The sequence below is a fragment of the Strongylocentrotus purpuratus genome, unplaced genomic scaffold, assembly GCF_000002235.5.
Source record: "Strongylocentrotus purpuratus isolate Spur 01 unplaced genomic scaffold, Spur_5.0 spur5_scaffold_9, whole genome shotgun sequence".
In the NCBI taxonomy this organism is placed as follows: Eukaryota; Metazoa; Echinodermata; class Echinoidea; order Camarodonta; family Strongylocentrotidae; genus Strongylocentrotus; species Strongylocentrotus purpuratus.
The window spans coordinates 472,420-491,168 of NW_022145615.1; the positions used below are offsets into that span (position 1 = coordinate 472,420).

General features: G+C 35.1%; 2 protein-coding genes across 10 annotated transcripts in view; one reads left to right on the top strand and one right to left on the bottom strand.

Annotated features, from left to right (window-relative positions):
• The first annotated feature begins 1,011 nt into the window (after positions 1-1,011).
• Positions 1,012-11,547, top strand: LOC100890843 (dolichol kinase). Its single transcript, XM_011681672.2, has 11 exons — positions 1,012-1,092; positions 3,269-3,438; positions 3,819-3,894; positions 4,536-4,837; positions 5,277-5,434; positions 6,644-6,747; positions 7,337-7,490; positions 8,299-8,496; positions 9,285-9,453; positions 9,912-10,010; positions 10,813-11,547. Exons 2-11 carry the CDS (start codon positions 3,291-3,293, stop codon positions 11,034-11,036), a joined length of 1,632 nt encoding a protein of 543 aa, XP_011679974.1. The 5' UTR covers positions 1,012-1,092; positions 3,269-3,290; the 3' UTR covers positions 11,037-11,547.
• Positions 11,548-14,514: 2,967 nt separating this feature from the next.
• Positions 14,515-18,749, bottom strand: part of LOC581450 — a 47,134-nt gene continuing 42,899 nt past the window's right edge. For 5 of the 9 annotated variants that reach the window (XM_030977295.1, XM_030977303.1, XM_030977302.1 and 2 more), the window contains one exon: positions 14,515-17,898. In XM_030977295.1, the coding sequence (XP_030833155.1) occupies positions 17,801-17,898 (98 nt within the window). In that variant the 3' untranslated portion in view covers positions 14,515-17,800. The remainder of the gene's footprint in view (positions 17,899-18,749) is intronic. The other 4 variants (XM_030977301.1, XM_030977299.1, XM_030977298.1 and 1 more) reach the window with 2 other exon arrangements.

Here is an 18,749-nt window from a genome sequence, read left to right on the forward strand (position 1 = left end):
GTATAACTAAAAGAAAACCACGCATTAAAAATACTAAATTTAAGCATATACGTATATTTTTACCAGTTTATCAATTAAACCTCTCTTCACGGAAATAGGCCATTAAAGTAGTACGAGTATAATGACGCAACATTGTGTTACAACTCATCTTTGTCCAGTCGAGTCATACTGAAAATCAGTTTCTTATTGTATGGTTTCACTTTGATGGACATAGTATACACGGCAACGCAATTCACACCCACGACATTGTTATAACATTTAGAGTGAAGTTTCAGCCTATACAAAATAACAAGTCTAACACTCTAATGAAAATAAAAATGGATGAAATACGGTAAAAGTTTTATTTGAATATAAAGAAGAAGAAGAAGAAGAAGAAGAAGAAGAAGAAGAAGAAGAAGAAGAAGAAGAAGAAGAAGAAGAAGAAGAAGAAGAAGAAGAAGAAGAAGAAGAAGAAGAAGAAGAAGAAGAAGAAGAATTGAAGGAGTACGTAGGATGAGTAGGAGGAGGAGGAGAAGGAGGAGAAGGAAAAGGAGTCGGAGAAGGAGACAGGTTGGAAGGAGAAGAGGAATAATAATTAAGAAAAGGAGAAATTAAGAAAAAGAAGAAGTAAAATAAATTGTACATATAATTATGTTAACGTTATTTTTGAAGGAAGTGTTAATTAACCTGATATAAAAGGGAACTGCACTTCCATGCATCATTCTACCCGACGAGCACATGCATGATGCATATATAAAGATATTGATCCATAATTCTAGGGGAGGGATGATAATGTTTCCACTCCACGTCAGCAATTACATGTCTATATACACGATGAAGGGGATGAGTTTCTGACCTTTTTTTTCTTCATCCACACTGTTCTGTCTCTAATCTAGGCTTTGGGGCGATGCGCGTCTCAAGCATTGCCCCCCCCCCCCCTCCCCCAATCCAGAGACAACGTCTGGACCTCTTCTCGACAATTAAAATGAGAATTAAAATGACATCGACAATTAAAGTTTTCATTCAAAAGAATAAAGAGCTCGCACGCCCGCTTCTCGCGCGCGACATGAATATTCATCAATCATACTGTTTGGCTGCTGTGGTAGTGGATGGGTATGTATGTCTCGATATAAATGAAAGAATATCAAATATTGACTCAATTTTTGACATGTTATTTGTATTATCCATGTTGTAATTATTTTGGAAAGGAGTGTGGATACATTATGAGATGTCTAATGTCTAGATAACGTTAATTACTAGCTTGGAGAAGAGTCAACATTTGTATTCCAAAATAATTCCAGCATAATAATAAGTATGTGGGGCAACGTATAAGACCGATATGAAATGGTTATGGCACTATTGTGCTTTCGTGTTTTGTCCGTTGTAATAGTTTATTGCTGTCAAATCAGTCTCTCTTTGACGACTATGCTGTATGTTAAAGTGTGAAGACGGTGTTTGATACATTTACTCCATACACACTTACTAACTGTTATTGTTAATAACTGCTAGATCTAGATTTATAATAATATTAATAGATCTAATATATCATCTTGAAGACATAATTAATAGTCTAGTCTAATTAGACCTATAATAGATCTACAATTATTAGTATTATAAATGAGTACAATAATAATACAAATGATAATAATAATAATGATAATAACTATAATGTTACAAAAGCTTTCGACAAGGTCCCTCATCGTCGCCTAATCTCTAAACTACAATATTATGGTCTTGAGGGAGAAATCACTTCTTGGGTGAGAAGTTTTCTGATGGGCCGCACACAACGAGTTGTCATCAATGGTCATTCATCTCTACCTGCATCTGTTACATCTGGCGTACCGCAGGGTACAGTGACCGGCCCACTATGGTTCTTGTTGTATATTAACGATCTACCAAACAACATGGCCTGCACAACCAGATTGTTCGCAGACGACTGTTTGCTGTATACAGCCGTATCAGCTGATCAAGATACCAGCGTACTGCAGAAAGATCTTAGACAACTGGAAAGCTGGCAAGACACATGGCTGATGAACTTCAACCCAACCAAGTGCTGTACCATGACCATTGGTAAGAGAAACCCCCCTCATCACAAGTATAACTTTTGTAACCATAGTCTCGAGAGTGTGTCTTCTCATCCATACCTGGGTGTTCACATATCGAATACATTGAGCTGGAATACTCATACTCAGGCAGCTACCAAGAAAGCCCAGAGAATACAGAATGTAGTCCGCAGGAACTTGTGGAGTTGCAACAAGAAGGTGAAATCAACTGCGTACCTGGCGTTAGTAAGACCGCTTCTTGAGTATGCATCGTCAGCTTGGGATCCCTCTACCAAGCAGAATATCAAGTCCCTAGAACGTGTCCAACGACAAGCAGCCAGATTCTGTACTAGCAACTACAGTAGAGAAGAAGGCACAGTCACCAAGGCGCTAAAAGACCTAGGATGGGAATCGCTTCAAACTAGAAGGAGAAACCAGAGACTCAGCATGTTATACAAAATGAAGAATGGACTGGTCGACATTCCTTTGTATGACTATGTACAACTGAATCCCAGGGAAACCAGGGGGAACAACCAGAAGTTCCTACAACTTCGCCACAAAGCTAGAGCCTACCAGGACTCCTTTTTTGTGTCAACCATCAAGGACTGGAATAACCTCCCAACTTCCATAGTAAACAGCCCATCATTAACCACTTTTAAGAACAATTTACTTAAACATACCCAATAATTTGATTAGAGTCAACCCACACACAGCGTGCTCTGTCTACAAATACGTTAGCGTGGATGTGTCTGGAAAGGACATTTTGCTGACCAAATCATACAGATACAGATACAGATAATAATGATACAAATGATAATAATAATAATGATAATAACTACAATAATAATAATACAAATGATATTAATGATAGAATACAAATTAATAATGATGGTGATGATGAGGAGGAGGAGGATAATTGATGATGATGATAATGAACACACACATTATGGTAGAAATTTGGAAGAAATGTCATTGTGATGGAGACGTCATGTTAATTGCATTTCATTGTTAACATTAACAATATATTTCATTAATAAAGCATGTTCTAAAGAGGTACAAAGCACATTAGCATAACAATGAAAGTCACATTCCATTTTGTGCAAAGAAAAGGACAGTAGACTCTAGAAAGTAGAAAATATGTTATTTTAAAGAATTTTATGAAATGTAATGAGAGATTTGCAATGTTGAATGTTGTGAGTTTTACAGCTCTACAACCTACGGTAAGTTTGTATTTCATCACCCATCAGGGAGCTGATCTCTGATCTCTAGATGAAGATGAAGAGTAGAACAAAGGAAGATGCAGAGTTCCCTGAGGTTACTCCTTCTGAAGTACTGGAGGTAGGAGTGATAGGGTTGGGTGTTGCCACGGTTACCCTCACTGGACCCATGTCTGCATCGAAGCTCAGTATTATCATTGGTGAGGACATCTCTTTCTTTTGTTTTTAGATTTGTAAACTAATTAATATGTAAACCTATAGTTTACTTTAACTGTTTTTTCAGTTTAATAATTTTAGTTTTCAATGTTTTTATTTTTATCAAAGTGGTAAATCTTCCACAATTCAGCCACTGGCTGCGATGAAATGATGACAAATTGAAGGTTTCCATTGAGGTCAGTTAACTCAGTACCAAAGGCGGGCCATACCACCTAACTTTTAAAGTCATACCTAAAAAGTGATGTATAAAGTTCACTTCCTCATGAAATTCAAAATAAATGCATGATTTGTGAAGAAAACACTTAAAACGTATGTTCATAGATGTATACATTTGATATTTTGCTTGTTTGTTCTTTGTTGCCAGTGTATATTGTTGCATTAATCACACAATTCTCAAGGAGACCAGAACATTTAGCTGCTCAGGAAGGATGGACGTTCAGGTATGAGTCATGTTCATAGTAATAAAAAAAAAAAGATTTATGAGTGAATGACAAAGCCTTGCTCATAAATGACATCCTCATAGAGCAAATACTCTGTGAGACATTGGCATAGTGTTGTGTCAACTAAAGAAGCCGGTATTAGGAGAAGGGGAGGGGGGTGGTGGAATTAAGGTTGCTGTTTTGTAATCAGTACATCAACCAATAGCTGTTTTTGAAATTCAGACAAGGATTAAGAGTCAAGAAAGATTCAACGAATCGTCTTCTTTCTCTAATAATTTAATGAAACGTCAAAGCTGCGCGCTTTGCATGCTCTGTAAGTTATTTGCGTGTCACTACCGCCCCCCCTCCTAAAATAAAATCCTAGCTACGCGCTTGTTTGTATTTATATGAATCTAACATTTTTGTAACATTAGTTAAGATTCAAGCTAAGGTTTCCTTGCCTCTAGAAATTATGAAAATCTATATACCATGTAGAAAAGTGTAATTGCAAACAGATCAATTAAAAATGCCAAATTTCCCTAAATCTACTCTTGATAATAGACCAGGATGCATTTGTCAGTGCTGTTACTCTCTGCCAATAGTTTCACTCGGCTGGACTTTAAAAAGTTTGTTATTAACTGATATAATATTCTTTCTTTCAGGAAGAATTCGACGAATGGGGTTGTGGTCGGGTCTCTTCTCTTCATGTTGGTATCCCACGGCCTTCAAGGGGACACCTGTCAAGGTTTCCAGTCAGTCCTGGACTGCTCAGTGGTCCAGCTCATGTTCCTCAATCTATTGGTCCTTCTAGTATGTTCTGTTCCTAACCTAGGCAAGCCTTGGATCATCATGGGTCAGACGGTCTATGCTCTAGGAGGGTTCATGTTTGTTAGGAGCGGTCTACAGGGCATGCCTCCGTCTGTCACCAACATCATGGATATGTTTATCTTTTATCCAACCATGAGTGAGTGCATTTACCCTGTCATTGAGAGATTTTTATTTTCGTTATGTTTGGTTTGTAGGTTACAGAAATATCCACAATCTTATATTCATTGTTTCAGCTAAATATAATTTTTACGCAGAATAGTATTGGTTTACATTTTTTTTTTTTGATTCGCAATTGAATATTTATTTGTTCAAACCCTTATACCCTGGACAGGACATGTTATTTCCTATATTTAGTGGATAGGTATCTGCCAGAAAGGGCTTTCCTGTCATATTTGTTTTTAGTACATTAATTTCATTTACTGAAATACCGATAAAATAGGTTCTTTCGTTCATTAAGGCATCTTATGTAGAAACCTTCATTCAGACTTCCCGCATTTAGACATTATCCTCGTATATTCACATATGTCATATTTAGGGATGAATCTTGAAACTCCCCAATGATTTTATCTTTTCAGCCTTGATGTTCTTCAGTGCTCTGTTGAGTTTCTTACCTGGCAGCCTGACAGCAGGTGAGGCTCTCTTCATCACCCAGATACTGACTGCTTTGACTAGGGTACCAGTAGAACCAGTCTACACCGATACACCAGATAGACACCTGTCTTATATCAGAAAGGTAACACCACTGAGATATTGACTGCTTTGACTAGGGTTCCAGTAGAACCAGTCTACAACGATACACCAGATAGACACCTGTCTTATATCAGAAAGGTGACACCACTCAGATATTGACTGCTTTGACTAGGGTACCAGTAGAACCAGTCTACACCAGATAGACACCTGTCTTATATTAGAAAGGTAACACCACTCAGATATTGACTGCTTTGACTAGGGTACCAGTAGAACCAGTCTACAACAGAAAGACACCTGTCTTATATCAGAAAGGTAACACTTCTCAGATATTGACTACTTTGACTAGGGTACTAGTAGAACCAGTCTACACCGATACACCAGATAGACACCTGTCTTATATCAGAAAGGTAACACCACTGAGATATTGACTGCTTTGACTAGGGTACCAGTAGAACCAGTCTACAACGATACACCAGATAGACACCTGTCTTATATCAGAAAGGTAACACCACTCAGATATTGACTGCTTTGACTAGGATACTAGTAGAACCAGTCTACACCGATACACCAGATAGACACCTGTCTTATATAGAAAGGTAACACCACTCAGATATTGACTGCTTTGACTAGGGTACCAGTAGAATCAGTCTACACTGATACACCAGATGGACACCTGTCTTATATAGAAAGGTAACACCACTAAGATATTGACTGCTTTGACTAGGGTACCAGTAGAACCAGTCTACACCGATACACCAGATAGATACCTGTCTTATATCAGAAAGGTAACACCTCTGAGATATTGACTGCTTTGACTAGGGTACCAGTAGAACCAGTCTACACCAGATAGACACCTGTCTTATATCAGAAAGGGAACACTTCTCAGATATTGACTGCTTTGACTAGGGTACCAGTAGAACCAGTCTATAACGATACACCAGATAGACACCTGTCTTATATCAGAAAGGTAACACCACTGAGATATTGACTGCTTTGACTAGGGTACCAGTAGAACCAGTCTACACCGATACACCAGATAGATACCTGTCTTACATTAAAAAGGTAAAACCACTCAGATGTTGACTGCATTGACTAGAGTACATCTAAAACCTTTCTCAATCAAGAAGAATTTACATCTTTGAAGTTTTATATCTCCAGTTTATTCAATGTATTGTTCAACATCAAGTCCTATTAGATTGTAATAATAGCCAAATATTAGCTAAATTTTTACATTGATCATTTTACATTTCAGGTATGTTTGACGTCCTGTATACACATAGCCATTGTGGTGAAATATGTATTGTCCAAGCTTCATGAGATCAACATAGCACACTCCAGAGGCAGCATTGATAAGAGGTATGTTTGATTGCATAAAGGCCTATCACAGGTTTCAACTGGAACCATCTTTTGCTGAAGGGTGTGATGATATTGGTGGGAGAGCATTCAGTTACCATGCACAATCACTTAAGGAGATTTACTAGATTTGATATACATTTATTTTGATATCACTTTAGTTTATAATAATAATAATAATAATAGCTAGTTCTTATATAGTGCTTTTTAGAACCGAATGCCCTCTCAAAGTGCTTTACAGATATATATATATTATTACCTCGGTCATTGGATTCAGGCTTAACCGCACACAATGTATACACATTATCTTTGCCGCAGTGTACTGTGTACTTTTATTTTATCTTTTATTATTTCTGCAATTATATCTGTACCATTTAGAGCTGACCTAGAGCTTGGGTAATGGAATTACATTTTGAGAAAAACTAGTAATGTAATGTGTTCTAACAACTTAATTGCAACAGTGTTGTATTTAAATTGTTCCGAAGCAACTTTACTTACAAAAAGCAAGCATAGTTTAACCTATTTCTCAAGTTTTCTCAACCATTTCTCTACAGGGCCTCTAAACTTGTGTCTTTTTGTCTTTCATTCACAGTACAGCAGATAAGAAAAGATGGAAGTGGAGCTTATATTTCTACTTAGGAGTTGCAGCAGAAATCTTTCTCTTTGAGCTACCAAGGCTGTATATAAGAATAGGGGAAAACCCTTTTCTCTGGCTTCTAGATTTTATTCTCACAGACAGAAAAAGAGTAAGCAAATCAGATCAATTGCTTCGAAGCTATGTTATTTCTTTTTCATTTGTTTTAAATACTGATGCCGTATTGTCTGCTTCTTTGAACTCAGAAAGCAGATCATTTAGATATCACATGGCAAACCACTTGAAAAAGTTCTGCACAACGATGACTTCTACGAGTATTTACTGGTCTGACTCTGATAAAAAAAATAGAAAAATAAAGGGAACTACCCTTTAATACTTAATTTCAACTTGTGGTTTACCATGCAAGGAAGTAGAAAAAGGGAAGAAAAGGGGACTAAAGTGATATTTAAGTTAATATGACATAAATTTTTTGTTTAAATATTCTCTCTGTATCTCATCCCTTTTTCTACTTCCTTGCATTGTAAACCATTTCCTTGTATGGTAAACCACTTTAAAAAGCAGCAAGCAAGTTGAAATTGAGTAACGGAAGTTCCCTTCTCATTTCTGTTTTTTATATCAAGACCAGTAAATACTCATAGAAGTCACCATTGTGCATAACTTCTTTACGCAACATGCCTCATGCCATTCATAAACATTAAGTTTCATCATGGCAGTTTGGTGAGATTGTAATATTGCAGCGAATCCGAATATTGATTTAGAATGATACATTGTAAATTTGGGAGGTGTTTAAAAAAATATTTGTATCAGTTGTGTGTATATCTGATTGTGCACATTTCAATCAATATGCAATTGAGTTTTTGTTTGAATATTCTCTCCCTTTCTCGCCCCTTTTTTCTACTTCCTTGCTTCATATTGTCTGACTGATTGTCTCCCTCTCCTCCTTGTTACTTGATCTGCAGATTATTCTGATCAACATCTGGTTAATACTCATGACTCTTGGTATCGGGGTGGTGATATTCAACCAAACCTCTTCAACACAAGTCAGGAAGATCTTTCATATTTTAGCCGTAGCTGTGTTTATCCCGGGACTGTACCTTGACCTACAGCTGTTGCTTCTAGCCGCCACCGGACTCACATGCATCTTCATATTGACTGAGGTCAGTAGCATTTAGTCTTCTGAGAGTAGTAGACAATCCCGACACAGCACTAATATCCTTTGGCAAGATATTTACCTGCACTTGCTACTTTCCACCCAGTTGTTAAATGGGTACCCGGTAGGATGCGAACGTTCATGTGGTTTGACGAGCAAGTGTGCACTTGTAAAATGGCGACTGGCTGGAATACTCCCCAGGGAGTGGAAAATGTGCACACATTGTGTGCGGGTAAGCCTGAATCCGATGACCGGGGTAATAATGTATCTGTAAAGCGCTTAGGCACATTGTTGGATCGGTGTATTGAGCGCTATTCAAAAAAGCAGATTATTATGATAAGTGGGAGAAGGGTGTTTTGTGTAGATGACTAGTTCTTCACGTTACCACTTTTAGAATTCATCTTGAGTTCTAAGAATATTGGATTATGATATTTTACATATTTCAAACTAAGGTAACTTACTCTGCTTGTTGAATATTTTAAATATGTTTTACTTTTCTGATGTAGGTATAAATCTTATATTTATACGTTTATGTTTCTTTTGGTTTATCGAAAATGCTTTTTATTTTTATTTTAAGATAGAAAAATAGAAAAGTTAACAAATCACTTTGATTGGCTAACCGTATTTTTAGATTCTTCTTAGATGGACTGCTAGTACAACCAGCTGTAAGCAATATTTGTAAATACCTGAATAGGCTTTTGTGTGAAATTGCAGAATATATACCAAAAATATCCCTGTTATAAATATTGTTTACACTTTTACTTCATTATTTCTCATCCTTTATTCTCTGTACAGTATATCAGGATCTTCCGAGTGCAGCCTTATGGTGATCTAATCCACGATGCTTTGTCTGCCTTCACCAATGAACAGGATTCTGGGATAGCTATATTAACCCCAATGTGTCTTCTGATTGGTCTCTATCAACCTTTACATTACTCCAACGATGCCTCATTATCAGAGTTCCGTAAGTTTTTCTGTCGTCTTCAAATTAGCAACACTTGTTTTTTTTTTAATTAAAAAAGGCATGCGTGTAGAAACAATGTAGGTGGACGGATAATATGTCTGAAAGTTAGACAATTTACAATTTGTGTGAAAATGGGGGAATTAGAACTTTTCAACAAGTTGCTAAGGGAACAACTTTATCAATAATTTCCATTTTAAATTCCTTGTGTCAATCGTCATATGTGAAGTAATAAAAAAGGAACATGGTGTGCAGGAATTATATTCAGTAAAAAAAAAATGAAATAATTAAAAAAGAAAGAAAGGAGAATAATCCAATTACTCTAGGCTGAGTCTGTAGTCTTTTGACATATATTTAAATGATTGGGATAATTTTCCTGTGTATTCTATTCTCAGGATTGCCTTCTAGTTAGTGCATTCATGAAAAATCCATCAAGAAACTGTCATTTTGTTTATTTTCAGAATCCAAGTTATTTCTGTACAGTGGTGTATTATCGACAGGCATAGGTGATACTGCAGCATCTATCATAGGATCTAGATATGGGACAATGAGATGGCCTGGTAAGACCGCCAGAAATTATCAATCTCTCTAGTAATTCTAGTCACAATGAAAATACTGATATAACACTTGATATATGACTTGTAAAATGCATATCACATAATGATACAAAGTCTCAATGAGCTTCCAAAGTGCATTGGAAATCATTATAGCCACGTTCAGCTCCAGCAACCATTAGCAGGCACAATGAATTTATAGGAATGAAGCCTATGCCTGATGGCTCAGTAGTAGAGCAGTGGTCTCGTAACTAGGAGGTCACAGGTTCGAAACTAAGTTTAGGCTCCTTTGTTAAGGCATTAATCCTCAATAACCAAGTCCCTTGGAGAGGACTTCAGCCATTGGTCCCCCGGCTGCTTACTTACAAGCATACACATGCTTTCTAAGCAGTCAGGTAAAATAAACAAACAAGTACTAGAAGTATCCACAAATTACATCTGGGTCAAGATCGAGTGACAAGTGAAGGTTAATTTCTTGCCAAAGAAAGAATTTAGTGCCATGCTGGAACTTGTACCCACATTTGGATATCCAGTGAGTGGTTTAACCAATTCAACTGCAACACCCTTACAGGTCTACTTAATTTACCCACCTTGGATCCTTCTCTCCACCCCCCCCCCCCCACCCCCTTGGAAGACCTGAAGACCTTTCACCTCAGATAAGTCGCAAGTATTCATGGTACAACACAGAGATATTATACCAAACAAGCAGGAATTACAGAGCTCTGTGATATCCCCTACTACAAACCCAAGTCATTCTGTACTTCTACAATAACATACTCTTCATCTCTCTCTCTCTCTCGTTTTGCAGGTTCTAAAAAGACGATAGAAGGAACCCTAGGAGCTGTGGTATCTCAGCTCATAGCGTGTGTCTTGTTATCAATCTTCCTGGGTGTAGAACCATCATTCAGTAGTGCTTGGATCTCAATTACATGGGTTATCATTCTCACATCTCTATTAGAAGCCTTCACATCACAGATTGATAACCTAGTTCTACCTTCATTTATGATGGCTATGTTCATGGCTGTATCATAAGAAACTAGTTCAATCTCCATCTTTGTTTTACATCATTGTCATTGGAAATTGATCAGTTCGTAACTACTATGTTTATAGCTGTATCATTAGAATAATTTGTATTCTTTTAATTTAAGATGACTCAGATAAGAATTTTACCAACAAGAATTATCATATTCTTCCTTAGCAGAAGCAATCACTATTCCCAAAGTCTGTTTATTCAAGAATGTTGATATTTATTGGAGTTTGATGAAGAAGAAGTCTTATATTTCAACAAAATTTAGCCCATTTTCCTTGCCAAGGTACCCACTCCTAATATATTGAGGAATAAAGCACAAGTTTTTGTTATATGTGTATGTAAACATATTGCCAATGCATTCATTGTGCAATTTGACTTTCCTTGCAGGGTAAATATATCTTTCCTTTACGTTAACTGCTGTGAATGATCCTTAGAAGATTAATTATATTCCAAGACTAAATTATGAGACTAAATGACATGAAGTTGGAAAGTATTCTCATCTTTTTCAAAGACGAATGTTGAAAAATTAACAGCCAATAAAGCTTGTGATTAGTTTGATAATTTTGTTTGAATATTTTAATTATTAAATTGTAATCTATTACATGATCTCACCCTGTATTTTCATGTGTTGAGTGCGGGATCTCAAATCACGCAATGTTTAATTGATGTTCATTCCTGTATAATTTTGTCTGTAATAATTTTGTATTTATTTATCTATTTTTTATTTTTATTTTTTATTGTTATTATTATTATTTTTTTATTTTTTTTTATTTTATTTTTTTTTTTTTTTTTTTTTTTTTTTTTATTTTTTATTTATTTATTTTATTTTTTTATTTTATTTTTTTTTTTTTTTTTTTTTGGGGGGGGTTGCCTGTAGTAAAAGAAATGATGAGAGATATCTTTACATGAGAAAGTAGCTTATGAAGTGCTGATTTTGCTAGCACCATTTATATAGCCCATATAATTTGTACAGGTGTGTCAAAAATTACATATTTTTTTTCCATATTGATACTTTGCTTCCTTTAGTAGCTGTTATGATGGAAATCAATAGAAATATAGATATAGCACAAATGGTTCCATATTTTAATGTTTTGAAGACCAATGGAAAATTACGAAGTACTGAAATCATTGGAAATAAAGATCAAGTTGAAATAAATCTGTACTTTGCCAATTAAATTTTTGAAAATTGAAATTACATATTTTTGTACTGATCCGTTGCCTAAATTATTGAAATCTTTGAAATAAAATCACCAAAAGTTGTATTAAGAATTTGTAATACTTGCATGTCCATTTTTTTCTTTTCTTATGAAATTGTAAGGTAAGTGAAGTGGTATATGATATTTTAACAAGAATGGTCTGCATTGAAATGATTGACTTCTATAATTGTACATTTATGACCTAATTAAGACAAGGATCTTTCACACAATAGTTTCATTTTCATTCCTATTTGACAGATTTACGGTTAAAAATGGACCAATTACAGATGATTGTTTTGCTTAGCAAGTTTGTGGTTTTGATTTCAAAATATCAGCTTGAAATAGTGCTTCTGAATTCACCAGCCTTTTTATTAGACACCAGAATTACATTAGATAAAAGTCAAAGCAACATATCACTTGAATTTCTCGTTTGTTCGGGGGGGGGGGGGGGGGGGGGGGTGGGGAGAGGAGTATTTTAGGAAGGTCTCGTGAACCATATAAATATTTAACTTTCTACTGTAGTTAGTCCCCTTGAACACAGTGGCCCGAATTCACAGAGGAGGCTCCTAGTCGACAAATCTAGGTTTATGTACGTCATATGACGCGTTTCAGACCAAGGTTCAGACAAACCTTGGTCTAATATAATGCACTTAAACCTAGGTTTGTTGACAAACCTCCTTTGTGTATTTGAGCCAGTAAGTTTCAATTGCTATATATATGTATATATTTTTTTTTTTTTTTTTTGATAAACTGCAATAATAGAGGAAAATCAAAGAGGTAAATTTGTTCTGATTAGGGGGGGGGGGGGCAGATCAATCTTTTGGGCCTCAACTGATAGGTTTACATGTCAGTATCACTTTTCCTTTCCTTTGCACAGAACCTCATTAAGGAGTATATCTTTAAATTCTCATATAAAATGACTGTGACATATCTTCATTACACCACGTATGTATACGGTCTGAACTTAATCTAACACACTCCATGTACCTGTAAACAAGACAAAAATCACACACAGAAAACAGATTGAAATTTGATATACAACAAAATATTCCAACCATTTAATACATAGAAGTGATTTTATGGATACTTTGATGTTGCCTTCTTTCTTCCCATTTGCTCTACATCATATACTCTGAATATAAGTACTGTACTTACGATACATTATTACAACACATTATCAATCAGGAGTTTATTAGGCTATAGGGGTGTAATTTATCACACCTCAGAGGCGACCAGGATCTCTTGATCTCTTCCTGGGTCATTAAACGTCATTAGGAGATGCTCATACAATCAATAAAGCAATTAGTTGAGATGACAAGTGATTAAAGTTAGTAATGCAGATTTACAATGCATTGTAAATAAAGAGTTACTTTCTGAAATTATTAAAACTTTTGTGCGGACTGTACATGAATATAAGAAGAATTAAATTGAAGAAGAGCAATTAAATTGAAGAAGAGCAATTGAAATGCATCCAATGTTTACTGGAAAATACATGTACAGTACTTCAAATGATTTAATTTGAGTGACACCGTAAACAGGTACAAACAATCTGCAGGTTGTTCCACAGAATATATTTTTAAACCAAATTTACAATAAAAGTAAAAATCTTGAATCTGACACCTGAAGTTCATGGATGATAACATACTGTATTGTTATCCAATGATTTAGTAGACAGAATTATACTTTAAAATCACTTTAAAGTTTATTGTACAAGTGTGTTAACTCAACTCAGCTATAGGTCTATTGTATGTTTGTTTACAAGTGGCCTTATACAGCCCCTTCTGATACCTCTTGGTTTGAATTTGTCCAATGCTCTAACAGCTACAAGATTAATGACAAATTCAGATACATGTATAACTGTATACAATGTGGACATAGTACAGTGCCAAGATCATGTCCGATCCGATCTGAATACAATATCGCTTTTCAATGAATTAAAAACTAATAATGAGTGGCAGATCCAGGAATTTTTACTGTGGGGGATCATTGAAAGGCCGTCTAAAAAATGAAACAACAGCCCTCTTTAAAATAAAAAAAACAACAGTTACATGTTCATATATCTAATTTGCAGTGGGGAGGAGGAATGTGCCCTCAAATGTATGCACCCCTCCCTCCCCCCCCCCTCCCCCCCCCCCCCCCCCCCCCCTCCTCGGCTCTACCCCCTCCAGATCCACCAATGATAAAGATTCAGCAACAAAAAGATAGCAATGAAGAAAACCTTTTAAAAATAGACTGAAAAGACCAAATTAATTCTTAGAGCCTAATTCCACATTAAAAAAAAATAAAAAACACAATTAGGTATACTATGGTGTGGAAAACCATTACATACAGATGTGCAGATTGCTTCTAAATGCGACTCCCTATCAAATATAAAACCCATACAATTGGTAATAATAATAACAATATTCCATAGAGACCTTTTATCATTAATAATCTTATAACTCCATAATCTTGGCAAGACGATGAAAAAAAATCCCAAACTTAGTCAAAGTAATATAATCATAAACTAAAACTAAAACCATAGGAATTATGATGAAATTCATTGACTGGTTTTTCTGTATTCACACAAGATCTATCTACATATAATTCAAATTGCTTGTTAACCTCAGGATCCCATATACATATAATTGAATACATATCTCCATACAAACATACAAATTATTGCAATATCACTATACAGTTGTCTTTATACATTGGGATATGTCATCGCATTATCAAAAATAAGTCATGATATAAAAATGAAGGCACAAATAATTTTTTTTGAAGGCAAGACTTTACTGGAACCAGATAAAGCAGTATCAAAGATGGTCTAATTTCATGTAATATAGATTGGTAAATGGAGTAATTTGCATAGTTTTATAAAGTAACTATATTCGAGTCATGACATAATACTTGTTATGATAATAAATGGCTCACTGATAAAATACATATAGCATGGCCTCCCCTTACATGTACGTGCATGTATGCAACATATATACACAAAATAAAAATACATATTTTAGGGAAAATTGGGAAAAACTATGATTGTACACCTTTCATCATCTTGTTTTAATCATAATAGTTTACATATCACTTGCATGATTGCTACATGTACATGTATGTCCATTGTTCACAGTGGAGAAGGACTGCTATTGTTTGTATTGAATTCTAAGCTAGAAATAAACTATCACGGGGTATGTTTCATAGAGTATCTGGTATAAACATAGACAACCTTCAGTTGATAAAATGATGGAATTCCAGATAACCTTCTATTCATTCAAGGATACGTAGCACCTATAAATACAGGGATAGAAGACAGGGAATTGCCAGGGTAAGGGGCAGGGGATAATTGGTCCCCTCTCCATTCATGAAGGGGGCAGTGCCATGCACTACAGTGGGAGGGGACACAGATTTATTAGAGGAAGGACAAGGTATCATATCAATTTCTAAACCCTGTTCAAAGAAGATTAAATGATAAAAGATATCAAGAACAGAACCCTATCAGAGAATGTGGCATATTGTATCCTTGAACTAAATACTAGCAAAAAGAAGTTCATGATGTATTGTACCTTGTAGTGGAAGCATATGTTAATAATAATAATAATAGTTGAGTCTTATATAGCGCTTGTGTCTGGCACATTGCCACTCCTGGCGCTCTACTTGTACATTGGTTGGTTCATCAAATCTTTGTGTATAAAATTGTCTCTTTTTTTAAATGACCGGTGGGTGGAATTGCCCTAAATGTACTAGAATGCGCATTTCAGTTTTTTATATACCACCCCCCCCCATCTATGATGAATCAATGATTATATCAACACATCCATAGACTATTACTCTTACCCGAATTGTATATACTATTCTGTGAGTGTACATTTAACACTTTCAACAATAATTTTTTTTTTAAGAAGTAAAAATGCAATTTACTATCTTAAAGTTTACAAATATTCCTGCAAAATTCTGAAACAAGCATTTTGCCAATTCATTGAATTTGATAACAGGAATTCAATTTTGTAAGCAATTCCTTAGTTTTCACATCTGTTTATTAATATACATTTTGAATACAAGACACTGATAATTCTAAATCCATGTACTTTTAAACCTATTCACACAATGTAAGAATGAAGCGAGTTAGCCGAGGTAAAGAAATAAGGATACTCTCTCTCTTTAAGCGTCGCTATAGTAACCCTGTAGAAACACCAAGAAGCCTCCTTGCCATCACACGAGCTTGTTACCCAGTCATTCAATGACATTTTCAAAAGACAAGAAATATATTGTGTGCATGGAAACGTTCACAAATATTCGAGTTCGTCAGATTTGGGAAGTTTTCATGTTGTGTAATATTTGAAGCACCATTGAATTTGTCCACCGTAAAAAAGTTTCTTGCCACAAAAGTGCTTGTTATTTGCAATTATCTTATATCAAGACACTTTCTGGTATTCACCTCCCAGAAGTGCCTTTTGTCAGAAACACATGAGATTTGTGGTAGAGCAATACAGCTGCCTGAAAGGGAAAACAGGTTTTGAGAGCTTATGTCTAGTATTCTTAACCATAAAAAAAGAGATGACCCAGTTCTTGTTCCAACAAATATGATTCCAGCATAAAGAAACAAAATGGAGTTTGGAATATGACATTTTACTTTCTAGCCCAGTAGCAAATATCTTTAAAACAACCATTTTTATAAAAAAATCAATTCAAATTCATAAATAAAAACAAAATCACAGCTCAAAAAATGAATGAGAGACTGTCAAAACCTGTTTTACTGCAGATGAACTATGAGATACAAATGTATGTACACTCTTCCAAATCTCTTTCAAGTTTTCACCAAACTTCCGAGTCATTGCATAGGCAAAGAATCCATTCTAGCAAACTTTCCATCATCTCTCTTTTAAAAAAAAGAAATGTCAAGTATGATTATTAGGGCTGGTGAGTCAGCTCAAAAACTACCTGGACTATCAATTCTTCTTACATGATACTACATGTATATATCTTCTATCTTATGCACAATAAACCAACTATTTTGAATTGTTGTCTCTCTACCGGTACTTTTTTCCTTCCATCAATCTCCCACAATAGATCGTAATACATTGTACTTTATAATCATCCAGCTTTTCACTTATCTGACACTATTTTCTTCTCGTGTGATATCACTAAAATTAATCTCCATGATGTAGGTGAATAGCATCTCATGTATAATGGCTCCTCCCAACTCATGAATAATGGCCATTGGCTCCTCCCATCTCATGTATAATGGCTCCTCCCCCATCATGTCTACCCATCACATTCCTGTCAAATTATCCATTCCCTGATCCTCGGTGGTTTCAACCAAATCAATTCCACTCTGCTAAAAATATTTCCACCCTTTGCAGCAAAACTCCATCTTGGTATACGGTATTCCATCTCGGCTATCGAATCAATTTCATTGGCCACTTTTCCATTTCCATATTGCAAAATTCTTCAGGAGAAACACCCCATTCATGTACACAGCACTGGCCCAGTGGTCCTTTCATATGACAATTATATCACGATTCTTTATTTGAGTTTTAATCGTCTGACATTCTCTTTGTTCCTCTTTCATGCGCATTGTCCATTGGTTATGTGCTTGATTCTTCTCGCAGTCCAAATCTCTTGAAAGCTTTTTGGAGTTCTCCCACATTACTAGCAGGGCAGGAGTTGGTTGGTCTTAAAGGAGCTGTTTAGGAAAATAAAAATAAAAAAAGTCTTTAAGACAACATGTTGCTATACATTAAAATATAGTGCAACACAGTGTGATACTAGTGTAGTATTGTGCAATGTTGTGTAAGATAGTAAAAATATAATCTAAAGAAGGCTTCCAAGTGATACAATAAATCAATATATTTAATATCTTTAGCACAGTACCCGGATGACTGATCAATATCACCTTCGTATTGCTCAGTCATCCGGGAACTTCAATTATCGATATCGATTTCACACGAAAACAAAGTCATATTTACGGAGGGCCGGAGGCAAGTCAAATTTTGTTACATCGCTAGTCAAGTAGTCAGCCTGATATAGATAACAATAATAATATTGTATGGCTTTGTTTTTGTGTGATATAAGAATATATGAATATTCTTTAAAATTGTGTAATATAGTGTAATATTGTTCAATATAATGTAATATTGTTCAATATAATGTAATATTGTTCAATATAATGTAATATTGTTCAATATAATGTAATATTGTTCAATATAATGTAATATTGTTCAATATAATGTAATATTGTTCAATATAATGTAATATTGTTCAATATAATGTAATATAGTGTAATATGTTCAATGAAATATAGTGTAATATAGAAACATGTTGTCTGTTGAGGTTTGTAAACCAATATCCTTGAACAAAGAGTTGCAGCCCTTCTACCTTTTCCTAAACTTTTTTTTTCTTTCTTTCTTTCACTAGAATGTATTCATAAGCTGAGGACTTTCATTTCACGATCATATTAAAAAATCAAAGAAAATCAGATAATATTAGGAAGTCTAAACAAAGGATGTTGTTGAATAAACCTAATGATTAAACCAA

Bases quoted from the DNA above. Each gene is read 5' to 3' on its own strand.
- LOC100890843 (XM_011681672.2), top strand. From the start codon at position 3,291: ATGAAGATGAAGAGTAGAACAAAGGAAGATGCAGAGTTCCCTGAGGTT. The intron at 3,895-4,535 runs GTATGAGTCATG...TCTTTCTTTCAG, and splicing joins CAGGAAGGATGGACGTTCAG to GAAGAATTCGACGAATGGGG. The intron at 7,491-8,298 runs GTAAGCAAATCA...CTTGATCTGCAG, and splicing joins TTCTCACAGACAGAAAAAGA to ATTATTCTGATCAACATCTG.